Genomic DNA, 18,136 nt, shown 5'->3' with positions numbered 1-18,136 from the left:
TGTCGTATCGTGGGAATATCCCTGAGGAACTCAGAATGGACATGTTCTGTAGTTGGTATGATCAGTCTTGAACATCACAGATATTTTTCTTTGTCTATGTATGACTCCAATCGGAGGACAGTTTCCTCTAATTTCTGTTAACACCAGTTTTGCTAGGCACCCTTGATACTATACTCAGTCAAATGTTGTTTTGATGTCAAGGGCATTTTCACCTCTTCCATAACCCAAGCGACAAATCTTTTCAAAAATTTTAAATGACTGTACTGGATGGGGTCTGAGTTTTCCTGCCATATATAGACATTTTCCACATTACTGAGTAGATGAAAGAATCTGTAGCTGTACTGGTACAGCTTAGTTAAAAGTGCAGCTAATTCTGGGGCACAAGCCTTTAACAGTATTGCTGGAATGCGGTCATGGCCATAGCCTCAGTGGATTGGGGCGGGGGGGGGGGGGGGGGGGGGGTTGTGGAAAAACTCTTACATTACTAATACTATTTTATAGAGCTGGTTTCACAAATTGTGACATAAAATACTATCAATCAACAATTAACACTACAACATAATTTGAAAATTAACATTTAATGTAATTTTAACAAGTTTGAAAAACTCATTTTCCTTAACTTTGTTCTAAAAAGAACGAACAATAAGATGGTAAAAGTATGCTACATGATTGGGGCACAGAATCTCACTGGAATCATGTACAACTTTGTTGCCCATTCATTATACGACTAACACAGTTGTTGATGTAAAGCACCATGTATGGGATGCCACCATGTAATCCTGAACCAACGTCTGAGTATTTTTGTTTTACAAGCACAGGGCAGCCACAATATCATCATGCATCACAAATAACTGAATTCTTCACATTCATCATGGATCCCCAGACAGGCATCGAAAGCTGAGGCATAATCTGACTCTTAAATCCTTGGATCATCTATCATAAAGAGAACAGCTGCTTCAGCATGTCTGATTCAATCACCAATCCATGCCTTCACTGGAGCAGAAATCCATGATATTCCTTCAGAGGAGCAGTTTCTAGACTGTTCAGCATCCTATGCTGCTAAAACACAAGCTAGACAAATGAGAACTAATAGAAAGGGACATGAAGTTTACAGATATGATCCATTTCAAAGGTTTGTGCACCTATCCAAAGCTTGTAATCTCAATGTATGACCAAGGGAGTACTGCGTTGTCAGAAATCCTTCAGATGATATTTTAACTGACAGCAATATCAGCTTTGGTGGATTTACGAAAACTCCACTTTAACACTATTCAAGAGAAGGAGAATGCTTCCCCGTGGCTTTGCCAAAATTAATTTTTCAACCAAATTCAGATTAACTAGTTATTCACTTCATGTGCTGCTTATGAGGTTTGCTATGCACTATTGCCAGTCACACATGCCTGCATAACTGTGGTTGGTACTAAAACAATGTTACACTGTTGAAAATCCATGTTTTGAATAAAGTATTCCACCACAGTCTGTTCAGATGGATATAGAAGATTTCAAGATGCCAATCAGGTATGAGTAGAGTTTTCCTAATGTCTTCAGCTAAATCTTCCTTTTAACCGAAGCAGAATAATTGGCTATATAAAAACTGAAAGAACTGAGGATGCTGTAAATCAGGAACAGAAAAAATGTTGCTTGAAAAGCTCAGCAGGTCTGGCAGCATCTGTGAAGGCAAAAACAGAGTTAACGTTTCGGGTCCGGTGACCCTTCCTCAGAATTGTTCCCTAGTTCTGAGGAAGGGTCATTGGACCTGAAACGTTAAATCTGTTTTCTCCTTTGTAGATGTTGTCAGGCATGCTGAGCTTTTCCAGCAACTTTTTTTTTGTTCCAGAACAATTGCTATTTATTGGAGTGCTTTATAAGGAATGCATGCAGTAATTATCCACAAATGTATATGCACACATGGGTTAGACTTCGAAATTAGTTTGGCAGGAGTGGAATTATTTATGCTTTCAACAGCATGTGAAATACACTATTTAAATCTTTTACTTTTATATAATAAAGATTAATCTAGGAAGTATAATGTATTTCCAATTTAAAAATGATGACAAGACTCTAAATATTAAAAACATGATTTAAGAAGAGCAAACATGCTGTGTCAGTAACAGACTGAAAATAAAAACTTTGCATCAAATGTAAGTATTTACTGAATATTTGAAATTACTTAAGACCAAAATGTACTTCAAAATTGTGCTATTTTACATTGTGCTCAAGGTATGTTCCAATTCATCTCAAGTAAGATTTTGCATCGATCAGTGTTCAAAACATTAGGCTCCACAAAACTACATCTATAAGCTTGGAGGCTTATGAGAAAGAAAAAACCTGCATTGCTACATAATCTCATCATTTTTTCAAACTGCTTCATTCATTATGAATATCACTGCAATCACTGCTGCTGCACAGGCAAACACAGCACCTGTTTAGCACACAACTAGGCCCCAGAAACAATTGTGCGATTAATGACATGTCAATTTATTTTTGGTCGTGTTGTTTGAGTTGGATGAGCTAACTGACCCTAGCACAGAAAGCCATTCAAGCAGGAGGGTGGGTGTGGGAATACAGAAAGGAATGGAGTGGTATTGGGAGAAGTGTAGTGAGGAGATTGGCACTGTCTTTCTGCAGTAAAAAACAAGTGTCCAATTGCTGAGTTGTCTTTCCAGTGCGAAGGTTTGGGATATCTGGCCTGGGCTGCAGAAGAACTTAGAGTCACAGAATCTTAGTGATGTACAGCATGGAAACAGACCCTTCAGTCCACCTTGTCCATGCCGACAAGATATCCTTATTAAATCTAGTCCCATTTGCCAGCATTTCAACCATAGTCCTCTAAACCCTTCCTATTTTTATACCCATTCAGATACCTTTTAAATATTGTAATTGTACCAGCCTTCACCACTTCCCCTGGCAGCTCATTCCATAAATGCACCACCCTCTGCATGAAAAAGTCTCACCTTAATCTTATTCCTCTACTTTTGAGCTTCTCCATCCCAGGCAGAAGCCTTTGCCTATTTATTCTATCCATATACCTTATGATTTTATAAACCTCTTCGAGGTCGACCTTCAGCCTCCAGAGTTTCAGGGAAAATAGCCCGAACCTAATCAGCCTCTTCCCTTAGTTCAAACTCTTCAATCCTGGCAACATCCTTGTAAATTTTGTCTGAACCCTTTCAAGTTTCACACCATCTTTCCTATAGCAGTGAGACCAGAATTGCATTGCAGTATCCCAAAAGTGGTCTCCCAATGTCCTACAGAGCCACAATACGACCTCCCAACTCCTATACTCAATACAGTGAATTTGCAGGTGGAAGGAGAAGATCCAGTAGTTCGGTAAATATCTCTGAATTACTATCCGGTCGTGTTCTTACCTGCATGTGATGTTCCCCTAACTGACAATGACAAGGTATGGATTTCCAGTTGGCATTGGGAAAAAGGGTAACACTGACTTAGAAACAGTGTTCAGACAGGATGGCAGGTGTGATATGGTGGTTAAAAAACAACTAGGGTGACAGAATGAGATTGGATCATCAAAGGTGTGTTAGCCACACCATGTAGCATGTAGCTCTTGATGCCAGTGAGGGGTTTCGCCAGACTACTAATGTTTGTCTGTGTGAAACTGCAATGTTTCAAAGATTGCTGAGGCATAAAGGATGTTGGTGTTTTGATGGATATCTGCTGAATGGAAAGCTGTTCTCAGAACAGTGCATGGTAAATGGAGCCAGAATTGGATATGAGTGATGCTATACGTGATGGGTAGGTAGGTAATGAGTTGAGTTTGGTAAAATACACAGTGAGAAACTTTGCTTAGTCTTGTACTTTGGAAGTATGGGAAGGGATCTAAGGTTCTTGAGTAGATTTGTAGTTTGAGTTGTGGATGCTGTGGTTAGTTTGCTCGCCAAGTTGGTTCGAACCCGTTTCATTACCCTGCTGGGTAACACCATCAAAGCAGCCTCTGATGAAGCGCTGTTATGTTTACCAAGCTAATATTTAAGCTGGGGTCCATTGGAGTTGATTACCTCATTTCTGGTTTTTCTTCGCAGTGGTGCAAATATAGTGTCTAGTTCTGTGTGTCTGTTGATGGCCTTCTTGGTGAAGAACCAGGCCTCTAGGAAATTCTGTTCTTCTTTCTTTTTGGCTTGTCCTCGGACCCTGATGTTGCCCCAATCAAACTGGTAATTCTCCTTATCTGTGTGAATGGAGACAAGTGACTACTGGTCATGTCTTTTTGTTGCTAGCTGGTGTTCATGTATTCTTCTGGCCAGTTTCCTTCCAGTCTGTCCAATGTAATGTTTGTCACAGTTCTTGCACAGAATCTTGTATATCACATTGGTTCTGTCCATAGTGGGTAAGGGGTCTTTGGTTCAAGTTAGCAGTTGGTATAGTGTTGATGTAGGTTTGTGAGCCACTCTGATGCCCAATAATTGTAGGAGTCTTAACGTCAGTTTGGATATGCTCTTGATGTATGATAACGTAATGAGTGTGTCAGGGGATACTGTATCTTACTATTGTTGTTTGTGCCATGAAAAAGTTGAAATCCTTCCTAAAAAAAAACTGACATGACTCAGGTTTACCAAAAAGAATATAAGATTCAGCTTGATGTTTCCATTGTTCTTTCTAAAAACTGGAGAATATTAGACTTGCATACCTGTCTGTCGGTGTAGAGCTAAAGGGCATTATTTTGAAACGAGGAGTCCCACCTTTAGGCAGTTGAGTAGAACCTTCATCTCTGAGCATTGTGCAATTTTGGAACTCTGACTGAAAGGGTAGTGGAAGTGGGTCACTAGATAATTTAAAAACAGAAGTATGTACATTCTTGTTTGACAATGGTATTAAAGATTACCAGGAGTAGCTGGGATTATAGAACTTGAAACACAGAATATCAGCTCTGATCTTGTGGAATATTGAAGCAGGTTCAAGAGGCTAAATGTCCAACTCATATTCCTAATTCAAATGAACAGTGAGGAAGTAAAGACAAGAGCAACAAAGAAGAAATTACTTTGATAGATGAAGACTTGTCATGATCATCCTTATACAGAAAAAATATTTTATTTCTGGGGAACCAGACTGAAAAAGTCTGATAATTTTTTTTTGATACTTGTTAAATTACTTGTCAAGGGTGACAACAGGATGAGTGAACATGTGCATGTGTGCAAGGCAAAACACATCCCTACACTAATTTGTTAGTGCCTATGCTGATACAATTTGTCAAGTCAATTTAAACCAAATGGAAAAAATTTGGTTTTTTATATGATATTTCTGCAGAAATTTAGCGTTTCTTGGTTCTTTCTAACAACTGGAGAAAATTAGATTTGCATACCTTTCTGTAATATGCAGTAAAAAGTAACTCTAGGAAAACTAAATTCAAATACCAGATTTTTTTGTGAAAATCTTCTGCATGACTTTTTCTTAACGTTACTGAATACATCTTGGCTTTGCAGAACGATGCCATCTAAAATAGCGCATACATATTTCAGTTATGTGGAGGCTGCCCATGAAGTTGTAGTCTTCTCATATTTCGGTTTTATGGCTTGCAAAAATTAACAGCTTCCTCCCTGAAGAACATATTATTTCTAATAAATTACAACTTCTAAAGTCTACAGCATCACATTTAGCCTTGCATAATTATGATTTGACATCATGGTAGATTATATTAGAATGTTCTTCCAACCATGAGCACACCCTTATTGGCATAAATAATTGGTACTCATTAACTATAAAACGTCAGCAATGTCCCATCAGAGGGTCCATCAAATAACTCAGGAGTGACAAACTAAAGTCTATCTTAAAGACATTGTCCTCCTTCGTTGATTGTTAGTTCTCTTTAAATTATCTACTTTTAACACCTGTTTTTTTCCTTTCATTGTGTTATCATTTATATAATACAAGGGATTGTTTATGTAAGCATTTGCAGAAATTTTAAGAAATCTAACGACAGCAATTTTGTACTGAAACACATATCAGAGAACAAGACACATAGTCTAAAACACAGGTTTTTTTTATTGCGTATCATGGAACCAAAGCAAACATGTAATAGCTCCATTCACAACATGAAGGAGAACTCAGATGACTGGCCTTACAAGACATTGGGTTTCTGTACAGCACTTCAAAAGGCAGTTGAGAACTTACAGATACTTTACCTTACTTGTTTATATATAGTGTCTTTCCAAGGTGTTTTTAATTGAGTAGCAGGGCTGTCTCCTGCATTATGTTTGACCTGGTTTATTATGATGCCAATACCGTTTTTGTTTTCAAAAGCTAAAGATACAATAACTCTCAATACTGGGAGCCCCTATCCATAATCACACCCCCTCCAATGCCACGAAGGACAGATACAGCATCTGTGGCAAACCCAAAATAAGGTCCAGTTTCAGTCCATCTAAACACAAGCCTAACTTGCCATTTTCCCAATGCAGAACAGTCAGAGTTATGGCACACCAGAAGAACTGTAAACATTTGGATAACATGTAAACTGCTCATTAATGTGGGATCTGGCTTTTAAAATTAAAAATCATATTGATAAAATTCATTCCATGGATAATTTTAGCATGAGCTCAAAAAGCATACATATCAGAAAATTCATGTGGGTTCTCCTGATTTCCTGACATAGAAACTGGGAAAATGACAGTCAAATACACTTATCTTAAACTTAACATGAGTTGACGCAGATCTGTGCGAATGAGTGAACAGGCTGTATTCCACTCTCTCCATGACTCCCTTGTTCACTCCACACACCCCTCCAACCCCACCACACCCGGCACCTTCCCCTGAAACCGCAGGAAATGCTACACTTGCCCCCACACCTCCTCCCTCGCCCCTATCCCAGGCCCCAAGATGACTTTCCATATTAAGCAGAGATTCACCTGCACATCTGCCAATGTGGTATACTGTATCCATTGTACCCGGTGTAGCTTCCTCTATATTGGGGAAGCCAAGCGGAGGCTTGGGGACTGCTTTGCAGAACACCTCTGCTCGGTTCGCAATAAACAACTACACCTCCCAGTCGCAAACCATTTCCACTCCCCCTCCCATTCTTTAGATGACATGTCCATCATGGGCCTCCTGCAGTGCCACAATGATGCCACACGAAGGTTGCAGGAACAGCAACTCATATTCCGCTTGGGAACCCTGCAGCCTAATGGTATCCATGTGGACTTCACAAGCTTCAAAATCTCCCCTTCTCCCACCGCATCCCAAAACCAGCCCAATTCGTCCCCTCCCCCCACTGCACCACACAACCAGCCCAGCTCTTCCCCTCCACCCACTGCATCCCAAAACCAGTCCAACCTGTCTCTGCCTCCCTAACCTGTTCTTCCTCTCACCCATACCTTCCTCCCACCCCAAGCCGCACCTCCATCTCCTACCTACTAACCTCATCCCACCTCCTTGACCTGTCCGTCTTCCCTGCACTGACCTATCCCCTCCCTACCTCCTCACCTATACTCTCCTCTCCACCTAACTTCTTATCTCTCCATCTTCGGTCCGCCTCCCCCTCTCTCCCTATTTATTCCAGAACCCTCACCCCATCCCCCTCTCTGATGAAGGGTCTAGGCCCGAAACGTCAGCTTTTGTGCTCCTGAGATGCTGCTTGGCCCGCTGTGTTCATCCAGCTTCACACTTTATTATCTTGGATTCTCCAGCATCTGCAGTTCCCATTATCACCGAAAATACAAGTGCATGCTTTTCACATCAAAATGATTTGTAGAAGCAATGGCAAAACATTTAACTTAACTTAAATAAATATTAGCAATGACATCGAGATGAATGGAACGTTGGTAAGATTTTACAAATAATTCCAAATAGTTCAAACCATTGGTTTTGCGGCCATACCTGAGCACTGCAATTGATCCTGGAAATGCCCATCCCCACACGAAGATACACACTGACCAAACTCCATCAGCAGCGGCTCCTTACATGAAATGCATTCAAACTCATTTTGACAAGTGGCACATGTCTCGTCACAAGCTGCGTTACAAAAACATGGTCAAGTACAAATTAGACCAAATGATTCTTCGAAAAAAAAGACTATACAGAAAGAATTCATCACTCTTTGACAGGAACTAATTAATGCTGCCAGACCCTGTCCATCATCACAAAGTTGTTACAAAACTCTTCTGACACCATTCAAACTCCAATATGCAGGGATCCCATGATTTTTATTTTGTTATCCTCCTTTTCTCCTAGCTGCAAATAGCAGAATTCTGTAGCACTAAGGAATTTGGGTGTCCATGTACATGAAAAACATTAAGTTAGCAGGAAACAGTTAGGAAGGCAAATAAAATGTTTGCCTTTCATGCAAGAAGGATAGAGTATAAAAGTACAAAAATCTTTCTCTATCTATGTGGTGCATTTGGGAAGCCACAATTGGAGTGCTGCTTAAGTTTTAATCTCCTCATTTAAGTAGGGTCACAATTGCAATGGAGGCAATTCAGGAAAGATTCATAAATGTGATTCCCAGAATGAGGAGGTTGTTAGTCCTGCGCTGAAGGCAGTTGTTTTATGAGGAAAAAACCAAGCTGGTTGGCTTGAAAATCACTGAAGATTAGAAGAGTAAAAAGAAGTCTTATTTAAAAATAAAACATCTTGGGTGAACTTGAAAAAGTAAATGTTGAGAGGATGTCTCACTTTGATTGTTGCAATCTAGAAAACTTTAAGATGCAAATTTGAAAGAAGTTATTTTCTCAGAGGACTCTTCATCTTTGGAATCTCCTTCCCTAGAGAGCAGTGGAGGCTGAGTCATTAATCGTTTTCCAAGACACAACTAAACAGACATTTGGTTCACAAGGAAGGCAAAGGTTATGGACAGCAGGCAGGAAAGTAGAGTTAAGGACATAACCAGACCAGGTTACTGAATGGTAAAGCAGACTCAATGGGCCAAATGGCCTGCTCCTGCAATTTTTTTTAAGTTCCGCTATTCACTTGGAATATGTTTTTCCCCAGCTGAGAAGATAAATTGCCTCTGCCAGTGCAATCTTGAAATTTTTAAAACCCATTTGTGAGCAGCAGGTCAACTAGATTTTGGCTCCATCCACTCCCATAGAATATAAGCTCTGCAATTTCTTTGGTGAAGTAATAGTGAGAGTTTATTAGGACAATGTAGTTCATGTTGCATACTGATACATTCAAAAGACCTTTGACCAACAATAACTTACAAACAATGATCATCAAAAGTAAACAGACTCAATCTAGGGCAACTTTAAGCTCTGTCATTCAAGAAGATAATTCACCAAGATTACTTCACATTCTTGCCACTCCTTTGCTCATCAAAGCGATTATCTACACCGTCTTAAAAATATTCACAAGCTCTGCATCAGTCACCTGTTTAGAAACGTCCAAAGACTCATGTTCATCTGTGAGAAAAAGAAGTTCCTCTCTATCTTAAATGGGCAACTGTTTATTTTTAAATAATGACCCCCAATTCTAAATTCTCCCACAAGACAAACTATCCTTTTCATATACACATCAACAAAACCCAAGAATCTTAATGTTTTAGTCACGTCACCTCTTACCCTTCTAAACGCCAGTAAGTTCAAGCCTACCCTCTCAAATCTTTCCTCATAAGGCAACCCAAAGAATCTAGGTCTTAGTTTAGAAACCATTTTCTGAACGGTTTCCAAAAAAATTACATTCTTCCTTAAAGCACACAGTACTCTAGATGTCACCAAAGATTTGTATAACTGAATAATATCCTGCCTACCTTTGTACTCAATTCTATTTGCTATAAAGAATAACATTCATTAGCTTTCCCAACTTATTGCTGTACATGAACACTAACCTTTTATGATTCTGCACTAGAACACCCAGACGCAAAGCCCGACAATCATTCACCATTTAGATAAAATGCTTCTTTTTTAAAAATCCTTCCTCCCAATTTTATGTTTTCTACATTATATACGATTTGACAGATTTTTGCCGATCCATGTAACCTCTGTCAATACCTTCATAGAGTCCTTTATGTCTTCTTCGCAACTGGCTATCCTACCTATGTTTGCGTTGTCAGCAAATGTAGCAACAATATCCTTGGTCCCTTCATTCAAGCACTTATACAAACTGTAAGCATGTCAATATCCCTACACCACAACTTTTTAATCTCCACAATATGGAACCATGTCCAGGCACTCTATACTCACCTTTATCTGAAATTTAAGCACACAATGTTTCAGAATTGGTTTTAACTATAAAAAATGTTACGACGGCAGCTTGCTTTAGTTTCATAAAGAACTAAAGAGAATTCTCCATGTCATTTTGTAGAAAGGTATTCTTAAAAATCTATGTACACTACACTTACATTCTACTAAGTTGACTATTTTGAAAAATGAATTCAGTGAATTTTGTCAACAATGATCTACCCTCTACCTACATATGTTGCAATTTCATGCTTACGTAAAAGCTAAAGTCTGTTGGCAAAACTTTTAATTTGACAGGTCAATAACTACTTAGATAAGCTCCATCTGCTGTTTTAAAACCATTGCCCACATTACAGCCCTGCAGCACATACAGGCACTTAACAGAGCTCTGTAGTATTCAAGATTTAGTGGTTATACACAAATGTATTTCATTGTTCCCTGAGAACAAAAAAGAGAGGGGAACTCCTTGGCAAAGTTGATGCTAATCTTAGACATTTTTGTAAATCACTAAGATAACAAGTTTTCCTGAAGTACACATTTGTGTGCAGTAGGATGTGAATTAATCTTGTTGAAACAAGTTAGAACTTTATGATCAAAGATATCAGTTAGTTCAGACAAGAATATAAGAGATGAACCTGGCATAAGTGATAGTACTTTAAATATTTCTGTTTCACAAAGGAAAATGGAAAATTTAATATTAAGGAGTTATATTCTTTTGAGACTCCAATAGCACAGTGATTTAACTATTATCTTAACAGCTTGACCGGGAATACTTATTTAATATGCATGCAGGCTGGAAAATGTTCTACATTTAGTCATGTAAACTATTTGACTCAGTATAGGTACCAGGTGCTTGAGATGTCCTTGAGTTTTGCCAGCATTGCAAGTAGGAATTTCAACACAAGCAGAAGGTTCAGATCTATTCATTACATACTTTTACACAGTCCACCTTCCTTGTAGAACCCAGGCTCACAGCTTTGCAAACAACGCCCATGCTGTAAGAACTTGCTCTTATCAGAGCAGATGTCACAATGATCAGGAGAACGTGAGCACATCAGGCAATCCGCATGGCACTGAACTGCAAAGGAAATAATAAAATAAAATAATTAGATTATATTAGATAATAAATTTGGACAGTAACTTTGAGAGACTATGGAATAAGGTATCATGTGGACCGGGGAATGTCCATGAGAAAAGAAGCATGGGGAGCATCTTTATGAAGAGAAGAGTTACCAGAAAGATAGGCAGTGGGGAAAACGAGTTTCATGGGCCTGTTGAGAAAACAAATATACCTGGTGTGTTTTTATTTTAAAAATCTACCAATTGTGAAATCTAAATTGTCAAAATTAATTGGACTGCTACTGTTAGTGTAAATTTTCAAGTGTCACTGAGGTCCTTCATACTACCAATGAAATAAAAAAAGAAATTTGCAAACAAACGTTCCACTGCACTTTTGGTGTACTTAATTTGTGGAAACTCTCCCCATCTTTTACTTTGACCTCATCAGAACTGAACCAGAAACAACATAAACAGCCACTTGTACAATCGCTTAAGGGATTCTGGTTTAGTTAGAGAATGGAGATTTGAAATCTCAGGCACCTGTGTGCACTGCTGTATCACAGTAACATGAACATTCTCACGTGGCACAGAAAGGTTGGTCAGCACCTGAAAAAAATGGTTCACATTTGGAGCAAGACTACATTTGAGAACCCACGTAGTCTGGCACAATAGGCCCCTTTCCTAAGATTAATCAGAACGTGTCAAGGTATATATCGTGTACAAAGAGATGGACAAACTTACAGGAGCCCAAGATCTTGAAATAACCAATTAATTTTGCAGTGAGGTAGTTGGATAGTTGTAACAGCCTATTAACGGACTGTACAATGATGGGGGAGAAAAAGCACCATTCACTAGAAAGTTAATTTTACAAATTCCTAATTCTAACATGGAGTTTCACTGGTGGCAGTATATAGTTGGAACTAGAACAACAGGTTTCAGTCCAATTTGCAACATGGTCTTCTAGTGGCTGAAGCTCTAAATTGTGGACACTAATATACACAATTCCTTCAATTTTTTTTACAATGTGAGTTTGCCTTTGAAAATGTGCTTTTACCAGATATGCCAATGCTTATGTTGCCTTCCATAACAGAGGAAACTGTCCATGAATATTACAGTGTTAACTAATACAACAGACATTTATTACAACTAATACAGAGAATTATTAAAATCTTTAGGCACACAAGTGTCTGTGTTAATGTTAAGCTGCTAGTTTCCAGCAGAAGAGCACAATTCTACTGAAGTGTTATGTTTCAACTGATCTAGGATAAGATGAAGTATGAAATCTTAATACCTTCAGGTCAGATGCCATGATGAGGTGATGATATCGTGAATATATCTCTTAAACATATGCTGATATAATGGCATGAGGCATTAACACATTTCTCAATTCTGCAGCTTTGAATTTAAGGTAAAATGATCTAGATTTCCCATCAGCCATTTCAACCACGGAACTGTGTTGTATTGGACTTTCAACCACTTCATTGCTCAATTTCACTGGACTTTTTCTTTGTGCATTTAACTTTTAAAAGGTTTCTCTGTTTTCCGCTGAATACTGACATTAAAGCTTGCATGCAATGCAACCAGGCAGAACACTGGAACTTATATCGTAAAGCATTCTTGCTTCCTGCTCAAGATATTTGAACACATCTGTCCATTTGATTGGGTAGATGTATTCTCAACCTCTCTGTCACTCCTGGAAGAAAGTGAGATGCTGAGGCCAGCACTGCAACTCACAAGCACTGATCTAATCCACTCCATTGGAATTACATTGACTCCAGTAGTAATTCTAGATATGTATCTCTTTCTTATGCTCACATGTGTCATCATTATTCTTAATTAAAATATAGAACCATTAACAATCTATTTCATAAGGCTGTCAGAATAATGATGATTTGAATTTGCTATGTTGATTGTCAAATAAAATTCACATTCACTGTCATTAATCCACAAATAATGTATAATTTCAGTCAGTTAAGATATTCAGTTGCTGAACTCAAACTCTTTAAATAGACACAGATCATCATTCTGCTCACCCTAAACTTCAATCATAACATCATTTAACATAACTTCGATCAGCCTTTATTTTGTACCCTTTTAAAATAAGTGGCTTTGTATGATATATAGATGTTGTTAATAACTGAACGATTAAGAAATAAAGTCATTCAGCCACCAAGTAACTTGAACCAGCTAAATGTGGGACATCTTGTTTTGGAGCGTCATAGCATAACCATGGAACCCAGGCTCCAGTTCAAGGCAACTCAGTTTTAAACTTGGCATCCCCAAAGCTTTATTTTATAAATCCTTATAAGGAAGTGGCATGCTTGGGTGGGCAGGGACACACATGGTAATCCAAGCACAGACTTGTACACATACATTTCTGCCAGCAGATATTTTCTCAAACATATGAAGCAAATGTAGGTATTTGCAAATGATATGGAGCCAGGAGATTAGACCTACAATCTGCAGTCAGGTTGTAACCACTTTCTGAAATGTTTGAAATACAATTCATATTACAAACTGTAATATTGAACATTCTCCAAATATTTGCATTCTTCTCCAATCACTCTTAACAATTTCTCCCTGCCAGATATATACAAACCTGGTTGGCATTCTGGGCAACATTCTCCATTTATTACGGCAGCAAGGGTCCCAACAGGGCACAAAGGACAGGAGGGCTTATAACAGATCACCTGTGAATTTCGACATTCACATTCTTTGCAAGGGCCTTCCTTCCATTTTTCTCCATTCTATTTTTAAGAAAGATTTTAAAAATTATAAAGAACTTTAATGATATAAATTATTTTGGTCTAAAATTTATCCTGAAGTCAATGTGCGCAAGAAGTACTGATATGAGAAATTAACTACATCTATTGTGATACTAAGCTATTATACCCTATATTTACTGTATTGCATTAAACTTGGTAGAACAAACACAGCATGATTAAGTTCTCTGCCTACCAGAATTCCCTCAACCACCTTATTTGTGACAGTACACTTGGCTTGTATAAGCGCAGAACTTGAAACTTTATTGGATAGGATATCTAAATGTTTTTTAGTTTAGTCCTTATTTAGGAGAGCGCCACTCACTATATATGGGATCAGCAGATGTCAATAACTATAAAAGACAGAGATAGGTACTCTGAAAGGAAGTATAAATAGATGTACAGATTTCTTGGAAAAATAGCAAAAATCATAAATGCAATCTCCAGAAGTCCCAGGCATAAATACCATGTGATGAAAAGGTATTTTAATTGTTTAATCATTGTGAATCTCCGACTGGCTCATGTTATAACTTCAAAAGAACCTACAGCTCTCTCTTGTCCCTCTGTAGATAGACAGTTTCTGAACCTCCATCCAAACAGCTGTATTGCTGATTAGACAAGTTTTCTTTCACCTCTGATTGTGCTTCATTTTGAACTGCATTTTTACTCAAATTCTAAAAAGATCCACACTGTGGTCTACATACCTGAAGATGTTTTTCATCTTTCAAATCTGAATGATGTGCCTGAGGTAAAATAAAATTATTCATAAATTATGCACAAAAATTTAAAGAAGTATTTTCTTCTGTAACAATCATGAACTTCAAGATGGTTAATTTTCACTTTCACCTAGTAACTGCTCATTTACTGGAATTATCGTTCACTCATTTACGAATCTATGCAGTTTTTATTCTACCAAAATCAATGGAATGTTAATTGGGTGGGTTTTTAATTAGACATAGCTTCACTTGATTGAAATCTTACCTTAATATATATTTCATACTTTCCCTACAGATCTGTGTTTCCAATTATTTTTTGCACATTTTTACACAACTTTTATATCAGGGATAAATTAGTGACAGGCCACTAAAGTACAGGATGTTCCTCCACTCCTTGGCAGAAGAAGGTGCATTTGCACAATACTTCCAAATGATGCTTCCTGTTCTGTTGCATTCTCGTACAGTAATATGTATTATAAATTGTTAATACATCATAAACTTAGTTTATTTTTCTTTTACTGACCAAAGCCTCGTTATTGAAATTGCAAAACTGGCCTCTACACAATTGTCAAGTAGATCAACAGAAAGACAAATTTTAGAAAATTGCACTGAACTAATACCACAAACTCAAAATGCCACGTTGCGACATTGCTTGGATCAGATTTTTTAAAAAAGACCATGAAAAAATATTTCTTTCAATATTAATATCTGATAAAAATCCTTAATAGTGTTTTATTCAAAAAAATGAAATCATTACTAAAACAATTTCAGAACCAAGCTCAAAGTTTTTTGGTACAATTTACCTTGACAGAGTTTCTTGTAAATCACATTTGGTGAAGCAAATTAAAAACGAGGCAGCAAGGGTTATATTTGACAGGATTGATCAAGGTAAATGATTCAATATGTCAACTAAACAGCTAATTTAGAATACAACAGATATTATTTTATATTGAACTTTGTACAGAACTAACACTGTACCAAAGGACAGCAGAAATTCTCCTTCTTTTGAGGGAAAACACCCTTAGCCATTTCCCAAATTGTTAGAATTATCCAAACTGTCCATCTGTGTCCCAGTGGTTACAACAATTTCACTGGACCAGCCATGTAACTACTGTGGTTACAAGAGATAGTGAAGGCTGGTTATTGTACAAGAAGTAATTCAATCCTTAACTACCCAAAGTCTATCATCTGCATGGCACAAGTCATGAGTGTAACAGAATATTTTTCACATGTCTGGATGAGTGCAGCTTCAACACTCAAAACAAAATAGCCTACTTCATCACCACTCTATATACTACCTCATACATTGACTCTCTTGAGCACTGACACACCTTGGTAGCATTGTGTATGCTGCACAATATGCAATGCTCAAACCTAGCCAGACTTTTATGATAGCACTTTCCAAACCTGCAGCCTCAACCACCTTGAAGCATAAACACAACATGTGCATGTGAACAGCATGTGAAAGTTCTTCAAGGAAAATGCCATCCTGACTTGTGACTATTGCACCATTCCTTTATTTACATTATGCAAAATTTGGACACACCTCCTTAACAGAAATATGAATACAATGATATCACGTGAACTGCAGCATTTCAAGAAACTGACTCACTACAAATTTGTTGAAAGCAATTTGGAATTCTCAATAAATGCTGACCTTGCCAGTACTGCCCATATCCTATAAAGAAATAAATAAAAAGCACTTTATACTTGCATGTGAACAATCAAGAAATGTGCTGAAGAACTTCTATTATTACTGCATTGTGAAAATCTGCAAAAGTATGAGTGAGAAAGAAACTGAAAGCTTAAACACTTCCCAGTCAGCCTCAGGACTGCTGCACAGGTAAATATTAGCCTATTACCATAAACACGACAAAAACAGGGACAATTTTGTTGTTACTCTGACCATTGTATATGAACTGCTAGGTACATTTGTTTAACTGAAGCTGTTTTTATATTGTTCAAGGTCTTTGTGCTCATGTGGACTGCCCATCAGTGTGGTCTTGCACAGCCAGCAGCTGCTGGCCTTCAAAAACACCAGGAGTTTTGTGTTTGTCTTGTAACAAACCTTATCTGTCAGGAAAAGCTATATCTCTATCAATCAACCATGGACGTATCACAATATATACATGTTGAGGCAGCGTGGTCCTAACACAGCAGCATCATTGTTGATCCAGTATATAGCAATACTGAGTAGTTTTAATTTCTACAGGCAAGCATTGATTTGCAGCAGAAATTTACCTCACTGTTTGCTCTCACTTGTTAACCACTTATAAGAAGTAAATAATTAGGTGGTTAAAAATATGTACATGCTACACGAAAGGGGAAGCATCAAAAGGAAAGCCTAGTGAGCACATAGCCATCATACAACATTAGTGTGAATAAAATGTAGTTTAACTGGAATTCCAAATTATCAAGCTAGTTTTCTTGATTAATCAATTTGGCTACAGGGATATTCATGGAACTTGAAGACCAGAGTGGACCAATGGAGAGAATACTTTACTGGCAAAGGGAGCTGGGCACATGTAGCTGTTTGACACAATGGTCAGTTCAAGTGATTAAATAAATTCACCCTGTATTCAAGACTACTGGGCTGCTTATAGTGTCCAAAGAACTCCCTGTGCTAACAAGTCTGCAATCTTCTGAGCGGTGTCCCTGTTTGCTCCTGGCAGCCATTCAATTCTCCAGCACGCCCCATGGCATGGCTGAAAAGGTGGGAGACTCAGCAGGTGACCATAATTTTGGTCAATCTGGATAGTTTGTTTGCAACATTTTCCACCAGGTTCCAGGCATCTAAAACTTTTCTTCAAGATGCTCACAATCTGGCCCATTCAGGCTCTTCTCATCATGTGCATCTTGTAATACTGTTCTTTTGGTCTTATCCATCAATCTATCAATTGGGTAAGCCACCATGATGGGTGGAATTTGTGCCAAGCAGACAACCTCTTGTCTTGCTGGTACGTAAAATAATGAGAAACAGTATATATGCATAACTGCCAGGGCCATGGACGTTCATGTGAAAAATCATCCTATATTCATCTATATGTGATGGGGATGACAGTAGGAGTAGGTGATTCTGAAGCGACATGCATTCCAACAATAATATTTCACTAACCAATCAGCCTTAGTGATGTTGGTCAAGGGATATTTGTTGTTCTTTAGTTCTTTCTCCAAGAATGCCATGAAATTTTTTATGTCCAACTGAGAGGAGGCTAGGCTAGGCCTTGATTTAACAGGCATTGCTTACTGCAGCTATGAACTGTTAGCCCAAATCCAGAGCAGGGCTTGAATCCACAACCTTCTCACTCCAAGACAAATGGACTACGGTTGACATCTGTGTGTGCACGCATATGTGTATATAAAGGGGCGTTAAGAAGAAAGTTGGGCTTTTAACTAATAGAGTTATGTGTCAACAGTTCATAATTGTTTACCTGCATTTAGAAATTATTTGTCCGTGATAAATTAGCAATTCTTG

General features: G+C 38.0%; 1 protein-coding gene across 3 annotated transcripts in view; it reads right to left on the bottom strand.

Moving 5' to 3' along the window:
• The window catches only part of fras1 (Fraser extracellular matrix complex subunit 1), a 446,760-nt gene that overhangs the window by 224,110 nt on the left and 204,514 nt on the right, over positions 1-18,136 (bottom strand). For all 3 annotated transcript variants that reach the window (XM_059646148.1, XM_059646150.1, XM_059646159.1), the window contains exons 11-14: positions 14,650-14,688; positions 13,783-13,930; positions 11,059-11,202; positions 7,828-7,962 (exon numbers count right to left, since the gene is read on the bottom strand). In XM_059646148.1, coding sequence (XP_059502131.1) covers positions 7,828-7,962; positions 11,059-11,202; positions 13,783-13,930; positions 14,650-14,688 — 466 coding nt within the window. The remainder of the gene's footprint in view (positions 1-7,827; positions 7,963-11,058; positions 11,203-13,782; positions 13,931-14,649; positions 14,689-18,136) is intronic.

This window comes from Stegostoma tigrinum, chromosome 1 (assembly GCF_030684315.1).
Source record: "Stegostoma tigrinum isolate sSteTig4 chromosome 1, sSteTig4.hap1, whole genome shotgun sequence".
Classification (NCBI taxonomy): Eukaryota; Metazoa; Chordata; class Chondrichthyes; order Orectolobiformes; family Stegostomatidae; genus Stegostoma; species Stegostoma tigrinum.
This window is presented reverse-complemented; position numbering and strand designations above follow the sequence as displayed.